We start from the raw sequence: 11,574 nt of genomic DNA, 5'->3' as shown, positions 1-11,574 counted from the left end.
GCAAGGTCTTGATACCGAGACCGCCCAGTTCTTTGGGTAGGCATGTCTGTTCCCTAGCGACAAGGCATCGCGCTCCAGTCATTGTAGCTTCACCTGACCAAAGGAATGCTCGACGTTTTTTATCAAGAGCATCGATCGTCCCCTGCGGAAGCTGCATGGCAGAGAGGGTGTACTGCATGGCAGAGAGGGTGTATATTAAAGCACTGTCAAGTACTGAATTGACCAGGACCGCCCGGCCCATGTAGTTGAGCAGAGATGCTTGCCAACTGCTCAGGTAACTGTCAGTGCGGTCAATGAGCGGGGTAAAGGTGCTCAGGTTGAGCTTGACATTGGAGAGCGGCATGTCCAAGTAAGTCTGCGGGAATTGGTCTCTTCGGCATCCAGCGCAGTGAGGTAACTTGGTACGTCCTCCTCCGGGACATGCATCGGCACCACTGTGCTTTTGTGAAAGTTAATCTTGAGGCCGGTCGCATCGGTGAACTGGTCAAGGAGCAACTTGAATTTCAGTACATCTTGATCCGCAGCCCGCAAGACTATCAGCGTGTCATCTGCATAGTGGATCACATGGCATGGTAGCGCATCAGACGCCGGGTGCCGCACACCACCATCATATTTGATGAGGCGTTGTAGGACGTCTGCCACCAGCAAGAACAGATATGGGGATAAGGGGTCCCCTTGCCGGAGCCATTTTTTTGCAGGTGAACTAGCTGCCCGGACATCCATTCAGCAGGATTGCAGACTTGGAAGTGGTGAGGATGTGCTGAATCCACGAGCACCATGTGGCGGGAAAACCTCTGCATTGAAGGATTCTGAGCAAGCTGTCCCAATTGACAGAGTCAAATGCTTTGGCGAAGTCCAATTTGAGCACAAGTGTTGGCAGACGTTGTTTGTGGCAGTGCTGAACTAATTCCAATGCATAGATGAAGTTTTCTGAAATCGAGCGGCCTTTTTTAAAACCTGTTTGATCCATGTCAATCAGCTTGGGGATTTGCACCTGCAGACGTGAGGTGAGGATCTTGGCAATGATCTTCGGGGAGCAGTTCTGCAGATAAATAGGACAGGATTTTGAGAATCAGCTGGTGATGCCCGTATTGTTGGGACACCTCACGTTCTTCTTATTTGTAAGCCACGAATCCGTCCAACACATAAGAGTATAGAGTTGTGCAAGTAGCACGCAGTACATTATAACAAGGTTGACCCGCCGCAACTAATGGCACGCGCTGTCATCAATATATAATTGACAGAATTATTATGTGACTAAAGGGAATTATAACGAGCTCGTGATCCAGGGCATTTTTTTTGTATTTTCGTTTTACATTTTAGTTCTTTTTTCATAAGTCTTTCATATTTGGACCTCCGGTGGAAAGAATTATATTGCAGTTGCGCGTGGTATGTTATTAACAGGCCGTCAACTGATGGTACACGCTGTCATAAGTATATAATTGACAGAATTATATGATTGGGTGCTACTAATTAATTAGGAGCACCATTGACTTGAAGGAATTATAATATGAGCTCGTACGTGATCAGTCCTCCGATATGAAATTTAGGATAAATAGGAGTGCAAGACTTCACCTGCTAGCAGTTGTTCAGTCTTGCATATATATTGTGCATGCGATCCATGCCACATGCCACAGCCTTGTAAATAATAACTAAAATCAAACTAATCCGAACTAAACCTCGTCCATCCTTTCAATTCTTCGGTTGTGGACGGATCCTTTCGATTTTTGGGTTGCGGCCCTCTTGGTGCGGAGAGATTGTATTTCACACAGAACTACGGAGGTGACCCGCGTATTTGCGCAGCTAGTTTGACTAAGATCTTGTATATTGCTATTATTTAAATGTTGTTATAAATGTTTGGAAAACAACTTATGAAATTTTAGAAATTAAAAGTCATCTAGCAAATGAATGCTCCCTCCAGTTTTAAACTTTGACTATAAATAAAGTTTATATGTGTTGAGTTTGACATGTTAAAATTGTATTAAAAAGATTCATCTTAGAATATAATTTTATAAAAGTATATCTCAATTGTATATTATAAATAATTTATAGCAAAAGGTAGCAGTCAAAGTTGAGTTTTGAAAATTTTGTCAATGTCTAAAATATCAGTATTTGAAGACCCGAGGGAGTAATCACATCAGAAATTACTTTGGAGCACATAGATCCTAAGAAAAAAAAAATTTAGTATGTAAGGAATATACACAGAGAACCGTGGTTAAAAAATTATATGTACCTTCTTACTGCTTTAATATGGTGACAACTAACAACAACGCGTCAATGTGTTCTTCTATGTGCTCCTCGAGCTTTGTATGTTCCCGTCATGAGTGATTGTATGGTTACCTGGTCCGAATATATGTACGCCGGCAGGTGGTCATCGTGGTGGTAGTAGAGCAATGGGGTCTTCACCTCGACTGGATGCCCCATCTTGACGAGTTCGTGCAGCTGGTCACACCAGCGCAGTGGAGCTCGGCAACACGGACTGCAAGCGTAGCGTGATGCTTTGGTACTGACGAACTGCGTATCATCAAGATTAATCAAGCGAGCCGTAAGAAGAAGTCAATCTAGGGTACGGGTGCTCCCTGACTCGCCTAGCGTTGGGCTGCGGGTTGCCGCTGTCCGGCTGGTCGAGGTCGTTGTGCATGCACATCGTAGCGCTAGACAGGTCCCGCTGGTCGTATTCCGCAGGTTGCGGAGTTCATCATCGCTGTAGGGTTTTGCGCGCCGCCGGCATCTGGGGCTCGGCATCGCTGGGGAAGAAGACGCTCTTTTTTTTTCTCTTGTTCTTTTATTAATTGATTGTTCTTTTATTAATTGATAGTAGAGGTGGGTAATATAGGAACTGCTATAGGGATATTTTAGGTTTACTTTTTATAATGACAGTGGTGGATAATTTTAATTTTTTTCTTCGATTAATGTGGGAATTTCTAGGCCTTGTGAGTGAACATGGAAACTCCGTTTGTTGGTCAAATAATAAGATAAAGATCATCGCGCTCCAACCGGTGGAATGGCCCACAGAACAGAGTCCTAGCCTACCGCCCATGACTTATCCTCTTCCAGACTGCCCCAAATCCGCCGCATCCGCGTTCGCATCTCGTCTTAGGCACCCGGTATAAAGGTACCAGGTGGTAACACCACCCGGTGCCTATGGATAGTCTTAGGTACTTAAGGCTCATCCAGACCAAAAGTACCAGTACCTATGCTAGCATTGGTACCGGGTCTTCTTCGTACCGGTACTTTTGGGGTGGATCTTTGGCCTCTTTTGTAGTAGTTCGATGAGGTAGCTTGCCTTGGCCGCTGTTAGGACCCGGATCATCCTGTGTTTTGGATGAATCCCCTCCCTTGTTTTGTAAACGAGATTTTGGCTCATGATTCTAGTGAGCCCGATGCTGATTAAATAAAGCGGCAGGAAGTTTGAATAAAAAAAGAGTAAAGTTCATCACCGGTCTCTAATTTTGTCGAGCTCATTCCGGTCCCTAAACTTGAAAATCGACCGTTTAGGTCCTCAAACTTGTCCGGTTGTGTCATCCCAGTCCCTAAACTTAAAAATCATCCGTTTAGATCCTCCAACTTGTTCAATTGTGTCATTCCGGTCCCTAAACTTGGTTTTGAGTCTCGTCTTGATCAAAACAGGCCGGTTTAAAAACTTTATATTAGAAAATAATTCATAACATTTTCATATGAATTTGAATAAAGATAAACTTTATATCAAAATTATAGACCTCGACACGGTCTACAACTTTGTAGTTGAAAAGTTTTTTTTATTTGAAGTCATTTAGTGTCCCAAAATTTAATTTTAAATTTTAAATTTCAAAATCTATAGACTTACATCAATATTTTGGGACCCGAAACAGTTTTAATTCGGAAACTTTTCAACTACAAAGTTATAGATCACGTCGAGGGCTACAATTTTGATATAAAGTTTGTGTTCATTCGAGTTTATATGAAAAAGTTTTGAATTATTTTTTGATATAAGTTTTTAGATCGTATTGTTTTGATCTAAATGAGACTCAAACTTAAGTTTAGGGACCGGAATGACACAACTGAACAAGTTTGAGGACCTAAACGGGTGATTTCTATGTTTAGGGATCGAGATGACACAGCCGAACAAGTTTGAGGACCCAAATAGTCGATTTGCAAGTTTAGAAATCTGAATAACACACCGATACAAATTTAGGGACCGCCGATGGACTTTACTTAAAAAAACAAAACTACTAGCTAGCAGCACACAGTCAGCCGGTCCACGCCTTCCAGGCAGTCATCTCCCATCATTTTCGCATCTTTGCCAATCTCCTTCCTCGACCTTTCCTTGCCGAGAAATGGCCTCCAAGGACCTGCCTGTTCCAGTTCCTAGGTAGCCCCATCCTTGCATCCACCAGCTCCCGTTACTCGTGAATTCTCAATCATCGATCTCCACCTAGACAGAGATCGATTGAGAGAGATCCAGAGAGAGAGAGGAGTGACGGAGATGGACGCCCACGGCGCCCTCAACTCGCTCCTGGGTCGCCTCACCACCATCCTCGTCGAGGAGGCCCACTCAACTCGCTCCTGGGTCGCCTCACCACATCCTCGTCGAGGAGGCCCAGCTGCTGGGCCGTGTTCGAGGCGACGTGGAGTTCATCAAGGACGAGATGGAGTGCATGAACAGCTTGATCTTTCAGCTAACCGATGCCCAGCACCGTGATCACCTGGTCCGGGCGTGGATGAAGATGGTCGTTGGCCTCACTCGGGACTGCGAGGGCAACGTCGAGCTCTACGTCCACTATGTAGGCAGCCGACCCGGCGAAGGTGGTCTGTTAGGGTATCTCCGGGGAGTGGTCCAGTTTCTCCGGACTGTCCGGTGCGCCACCGGATCGCGACGCGGATCCGGGAGCTCAAGGTCCGCGCGCGGGAAGTGGGTGACAGGAGGCAGAGGTACGGCGTCACCGTGCCACATGCTGTCAACGTCGAGCCTTCACATGACGAGAAAGATCTTCAGCGACGCGCTGTTCTATTTGAGGGTGCTGAACCTCTGTGAGAGGCAGTGGAGGCCTGCTCCTTGGTGTGATGAGTGATTGTCAACACGTGGAGTGGACTAACTGTGTGTAGTCGCGACTCTGTGGAGATTGCGCCAGTTCTTGGTCTGTGGTGTGCAGGTACACGGATGGCGCGGTTGCAGTGAGATGGTTTGGACAAGAGCGTGGCGCGTGCCGATGGACCATGCGGCGGCGTTGCGGTGGCTGGGAGCTCGACGACCATGCGGAGGCGGGAGACCTTGCGGTGGCGTTGGAGGCCCGACCGGACGACCGTGCGGTGGAGAAGGACGGCCCAGATGCTTGGGCCACTGCTGGGCCGCGTGGCGATCCACTCCTGGCGCCAAGGCGGGACGGCGTGGAGTTTGTTGGTAGCTCGGGAAAAACCAACGGCTGGGATGCGTCGACGTCGGCCGAGTCGGAGAGAGATGGCGATGGCGTCAGGGATGACGAAGGCGCTAGGGTTCTGGCGGGAGGTCGGACACGTGGCGACATCGGGCTTGGCGGGTGTGCCTGGAAACATCGCGCGGGAAGATTTCGCGGTTCCTCCAAAACCGCACCCGAACTCGGTTTCGGCGGTTTTCCCAAAACTGCCCCTGTGAAGATTCCAGAAGGACGCGTGGCGACATCAGAGGAATTGCGTCGGGTCGAAGCAAACTTCTCCAAGTCGTCGCAGCCATCGGATGGTCTTCAATGTATCTTTTCCGGTTTTGCCCCTAAGGGCTTTCTAGTTTAATTCTAGCACTTAGGGTAATTTAGTCTTTAGAGAAAGGCTTGGAGGAGAAGCAAAGGGGGAGAGGGAGCGCTGGGCGGTTGGCAAAAACGAGGCGCCCTCCTCCCTGGAGATTGGCTCTGGCATTTTTGGCGCTGGAAACCAGAGAAAGAAGAAAAGAGCCAGGCGCCCTCCTCCTTCTTCCTCCATGTTCTTCCTCCTTCCTCTCTTTTAGGTTGGATTTTAGCCATGGAATTGTGAAGACTTTGTAAGAAGATTGTGTGGGAAAGGAGGCTCTTCCCTCCTTGTGCCCTCCGGGGATTTGGGTACGTTTAATCTCATATGCTTCATGCTCTGTTTGTGACGATTTTGATTTCGTTTGTTCGATCATGAAGTATGAGTTTTGTGTGGTTCCTTGAGCTCTTTGACGTGATTCTAATCCCTCTTGCCTAGTGCAAAACCTCTAGGAATCACGAGCTCTTTAGGATCGTTGTTCTTGAGCTTTTCACATTTGGAGAAAACCCCGTTCTTGATTGCCAAATCTTTGATTCCTTCCTATCAATGAATTGATTCGTTGATTCCTTCCGTGGGTTTGTTCTCAAGACCCTTGTGATCCTTCCCGCGTAGTTTGGTATGATTTGAACTCGTTTTGATCCGCTATTCATCAAGTTTTGGTTTGAGCCAAGAAAAACAGAGTTTCTGGGCTCGGGGTGAACGTTCTGCTTTCACCGGTTAAACCGACGCCTCAAACATGGCGGATCGGTTCAACCGGTGAGTAGGAGCATCGAGGGTTAGGGTCTTTGGGGTTTTCTGCAGTTGCACCGGTGCATTGTTTTCAACTTGCATCGGATTAACCGGCGCTACTACGAGATTTTCGGTTTTGGGCGTTTGACCGACGGGGTCAATTTTCCCTTCACCGGTTTAACCGGTGTTCAGTCAAATTCTTTGAACTGCTTCTCTGGACAACTGCACCGGCGTAATGGAGTTGATCTCATCGGATTAACTGGTGCTCAGTAGTCCATTTTGAGTCGTTTTGTTGCCCCTCTGGACAACTGCACCGATGTCAGTTTCTGATTTTGTCGGTTAAACCGGTGTCGCTCACCGGTTGAACCGACGCTATTCAAACCAGGGTGTCGGATCAACCGGTGCTTGCTGTCTGCTGCTGCCGGCTCTGTATCACCGGACAGACCGACGTATTTAAGCTGTATACGTCGGTTCAACCGGTGATAGTATACCGTGCTGTTATCAAGCTGATTTTGTGTGTTTGCTTTCGCGCTCGATTTCACTTGTCCCTAAGGTTTTTAGTGTTCGTGTAGCTCTTCTGAAGCTACTCTGCACTACGCCTAGGACTCTAGGGTTGGGGTGCGCTTTTGGATCTTGAGCCGAAGTTTTCGATTGCGATAATTTTCGAAGGCTCTCATTCACCCCCCCTCTGGTCGCATTTCTCGGTCCTACAATTGGTATCAGAGCCGGGACGGTTTCTCTATAGCCTTCTCCGGTTCGAAACCGTTGTGCGACCATGGGTTCACCGGGCAAACCCCCGATCTTCGATGGATCCGATTACGACTATTGGAAGGTGCGCATGCGTGCCTATCTTTTGAGTCTAGGTTCCGAGGTCTGGGAGATTTGCGTGGACCCTGATTATGTGAACCTTGCGGTCCGCACGACCGAGCTTCAGGTTAGGAGACATGAGGTCAATAGCAAGGCGTACAACGCTCTCATAGCCTGTCTCTCTCGTCCTGAGTTCGATCGTGTCAGCGACCTTCTCACAGCCCGGGAGATCTGGACACGGTTGGCCAATTTCCATGAAGGAACCAACCATGTCAAGTCGAGGCTGTATGAGACTCACCGGCGGGAGTACGAGAACTTTTCTCAGTTGCCGGGTGAGAGCATCGACACCATGTTCAGTCGTTTTCAGTCGATTGTGAACAAGGTGCGTGCGAACCAGCCACAGGGCACCCAGGCCTACTCCGATCATGAGAAGGCTATGAAGCTTCTCTATGCTCTTGATCGCAAGGTCTGGGAGGTGAAGGTTCAGACTATCATAGAGTCTGCTAGCTATGAGACCCTCACCGTGGATAAGCTGTTCAGTAAGCTCAAGGCTTCGGAGGTGGAGAAGCTCTCTCGAGCTAAGATGGAAGGCAATCATGGTGATGCCTCCGCCTCCAAGTCTATGGCCCTGGTAGGCAACTCTGGAGCTAACTCTGACCCCTCTCTTGGAGGTTTTTGCTTGTCTTCACTTGTGTCTGTGACAGATGAGCAGTTGGAGGTGCTTGGGAACGAGGAGCTTGCATTGATCATCCACAAGTTCCAGCGTGCCTTCAACAACAGACAAGCACGAGCGAAGACTTGTTTCAACTGTGGCAAGACCAGCCACTTCGCCGCCGAGTGCCCCAAGAAGAAGAGTTCCAGGGATGATGACGATCGCTCCAGGCACGAGGAGTACCGCGAGCACCGCCACAAGCACAAGAGTGGGCACTCCCACAAGAAGAATGGCGGACGCTCCAAGCGGCACCACGAGCGGAAGAAGAAGAACGTCGGCAAGTACAAGAGCAAGCAGGCGTTCGTCGCCCAGAGTGAGGATCACTCCTCCACCAGTCAGAGCTCGATGTCTTCATCTTCATCCAGCTCCAGCGACTCCGACTCACACCACCGCGATGAGAAGAAGCGGAGCACCAAGAAGATGGCCACGGAAGGCTTCACTGGCCTTTGCCTCCACACTGGGAAGGCGGCCGGTTTCTGCACCATGGCCATCGACTCCGACGCCGACGGAACTCCTCCCACCACTGCAGAGCCTGCACCTCAGCCAGAGCCAAGCTCTGAGGTACGTCCTGAGCACCCCACTCCTGAGGAGTTGGAGGATCTTTACACTGCTCCAGATAATCAGGACTTGATCATTAAGGATGCTAAGAGGCAGTTTAGAGCTTTGAGACAGGAGCTGAAGGAAGTTAAACTAGCTTTAGAGATTGCTCAGTCTGCCCCTATTGTGGAGGATTGTGTTGAGGAGGATGAGTGCAGTCAGTGCATCGGATTGATGTCTGACCTTTCCGAGCTCAGGAGCAAGTATGATGAGAACTTGCTCAAGCTCGAGGAGGGCAAGAAGGCCTTGGACGAGCTCAAGTCCCGGCCTACCCTCTTGGGTGCTTGTAAGGAATGCCCAGTGCTTAGAGAAGAGCTTAAGGAGAAGAATGCTGCTTTGAGGAAGTTGGAGAAATCCGCAGTTCCTAGCTCTTGCTCTGCTGATTGTACTGTGTGCCCAAGCCTGATCTCTGAGCTTGAGGAGGCACGGAAGGACAAGACCCGGATGGAGGAGGAGAATTCCCATCTTCGGGAGATTCTCAGTTGGGTGTCCGCCCGCGAGCCTCAGTTGGGCATGATGGTTCAGCAGTTTAAGCGTCCTGATGGTGTTGGGGTTGGTTTTGCTTTTACTCCTGCTGATTTTGTCCAACCCTATGGCAAGATTGGTAAGATGCTTGAGCCGAGTGTGAGTGCGCTTTCTTCTTCCACAGCTCCACCAATTCCTAAGCCAGCACCAGTTAAGGATGGAATCCTCACTGAGCCACCCAAAGCTCCACCTAACAATTCAGTGTGGGTTCCCAAGCCTAACCATCTCAGGAACCGACTGGATACACTCCCTCCTAGTGGTAAGCCAATTCCTAAGCCCAAGGTGAGGACTCAGCCCTCCAGAGTACCTCAGAGAGCCCCAGCACCTACACCACAGCCTACACACAAGAGAGAGCCTTACCAGTGTGAGTGGTGCGAAAAGGAGGGTCACTTGGCAGAATTTTGCTTCCGGAGGTTGAGGTTTGAGCGCAGGTAGTCTGAGAGGCGCGCTCCGGAGGTGTTCCACCAGCCTACAGGTGGACACACTCCAGCTCGACGTGGGCAGAGGCGGGATGCCAGGCCACATCATGTAGGTGGAGGAGGGGGAGGCGGTGGTGGTTACTGTGCTCCTGTTGGTGGTTTCGCCAGCCCTGTTCCACACCGTGCTTTCGGTGATGGTCAGCGTGGCCGAAGCTTTGGTGGCGGAGGCGCACCACGTTTTCCTCAGCGTGGTGGTCGCCAGCCACAGTTTTCGTTTAAGGATACTTACCCTGCTTTCGAGCAGATGGCACGACACTGGTTTGCTTCTTTCTGTGCTAACCCCAGTGTCGGGCCATTTGCCCGCTCTTTCTCTTCTTACTGAGCAGGACACTCGAGGCCTGGAGGACATATGTCTCATGGGCTCCGGTTGTTCGCGCCACATGACCGGAAGTCACAGATGGTTCTCCAACCTCACCCCGATGAAGGACAAAGAGTACATCACCTTCGGGGATAACAGCAGAGGAAAGGTATGTGGAGTTGGCGCTATTCGGATTTCAGATGACTTCACCTTGAGAGAAGTTGCTCTTGTTGATAAGCTGGGTTTTAATCTGCTCTCTGTTTCACAACTTCTTGATGATGGGTTTGAAGTCAGTTTTAAGAGAGGTTGCTCACGTGTTCTTGATTCCAGAGGAGAGTTTGTGTGCGGCATTGTTCCTTTTGGCCGTGTGTTTCGCATTGACTTTTCTGGATCTTCTTCTAGCACCTCTCACTGTCTGGTGACTGGTCAGTCTTCTGAGCTCTGGAAGTGGCATAGGAGGCTTGGTCACTTGAGTTTTGACCTACTAGTTAGGCTCAGCTCACTTGATTTGATCCGAGGATTGCCCAAGCTCAAGTTGGACAAGGACCTTGTTTGTCACCCGTGTCGTCACGGGAAGATGGTTTCCCTTCCGCACCCACCTGTGAATCAGGTGATGACATCGCACCCAGGTGAGCTTCTTCACATGGACACCGTTGGTCCAGCTCGTGTGCGCTCTGTCGGTGGGAAGTGGTACATTCTTGTGATCGTTGACGACTTTTCTCGGTACTCTTGGGTTTTCTTCTTGGAGACTAAGGATGAGGCTTTTCAGTACTTTCGAGACCTTGCCTTGAGGTTACAGAACGAGCTTCCACATGCCATGAGGGCTATCCGCAGTGATAATGGCTCTGAATTTAAGAACGCTCGTTTTGATGACTTCTGTCGTAGCTTTGGTCTCGATCACCAGTACTCCTCTCCTTATGTTCCTCCACAGAATGGCGTGGTTGAACGCAAGAACCGGACCCTAGTGGAGATGGCCAGGACGATGCTCGATGAGCATAGGACTCCTAGGCGTTTTTGGGCCGAGGCGATCAACACCGCATGCTATGTTGCCAACCGCATCTTTCTTCGCTCTTTCATGAAAAAGACTTCTTATGAGTTGCGGCTTGGTCGACAGCCCAGAGTGTCCCACCTGCGTGCTTTCGGTTGTAGATGCTTTGTTCTGAAGGAGGGAAATCTTGATAAGTTCGAGTCTAGGAGCTCTGATGGCATTCTGCTTTGCTATGCTCTTCAATCTAGAGGATATCGTGTTCTTATTCTTGAGACTAACCGGATCGTCGAAACTTGTAATGTAACCTTCGACGAGTCCACTCCTTCTTTGTCTGCTTCTTTGGAATGTGCAGGTGATGATGAGTTTGGCCAGGACATCTTCGAGGATGAGGATGAGCCTGAGGCCTTTGAGGGTGATGGTGGTGTCCCTGCGCCGGCTGCAGGCCCACTTCCTGGAGATTCGAGTTCTGACGACGATGGCGGCCCGCTCCCCACAGCTTCGACCACGGCCGATCCACGTCCAGCTCAAGGTTCTTCCTCCGGGACCCATGTTGAGGGCGGTGGCGAGGCGACTTCGTCAAGAGAAGCACCACGACACATTCAGCGTCGTCATCCACCTCAACAAATGTTAGGTGACCTCAACGAGCGAACCACGAGGTCCAAGGTAACAAGTATCGCTGGCTTTGCTCATTCAGCGTTTGTTG

General features: G+C 49.6%; 1 protein-coding gene across 1 annotated transcript; it reads left to right on the top strand.

The window, feature by feature from the left end:
• The first annotated feature begins 7,240 nt into the window (after nucleotides 1-7,240).
• On the top strand, nucleotides 7,241-11,120 carry LOC120645949. Its single transcript, XM_039922649.1, has 4 exons — nucleotides 7,241-7,399; nucleotides 7,739-7,811; nucleotides 7,977-10,052; nucleotides 11,033-11,120. Exons 1-3 carry the CDS (start codon nucleotides 7,241-7,243, stop codon nucleotides 9,539-9,541), a joined length of 1,797 nt encoding a protein of 598 aa, XP_039778583.1. The 3' UTR covers nucleotides 9,542-10,052; nucleotides 11,033-11,120.
• Nucleotides 11,121-11,574: the final 454 nt, after the last annotated feature.

The sequence above is a fragment of the Panicum virgatum genome, chromosome 8K (genome assembly GCF_016808335.1).
Source record: "Panicum virgatum strain AP13 chromosome 8K, P.virgatum_v5, whole genome shotgun sequence".
NCBI classification, from domain to species: Eukaryota; Viridiplantae; Streptophyta; class Magnoliopsida; order Poales; family Poaceae; genus Panicum; species Panicum virgatum.
This window is presented reverse-complemented; position numbering and strand designations above follow the sequence as displayed.

Coding starts and splice junctions, on each gene's coding strand:
- LOC120645949 (XM_039922649.1), top strand. CDS start 7,241: ATGGGTTCACCGGGCAAACCCCCGATCTTCGATGGATCCGATTACGAC. Junction 7,400..7,738: donor TCCGCACGACCGAGCTTCAG/GTTAGGAGACAT, acceptor CTTGATCGCAAG/GTCTGGGAGGTGAAGGTTCA. Junction 7,812..7,976: donor CACCGTGGATAAGCTGTTCA/GTAAGCTCAAGG, acceptor TGTCTGTGACAG/ATGAGCAGTTGGAGGTGCTT.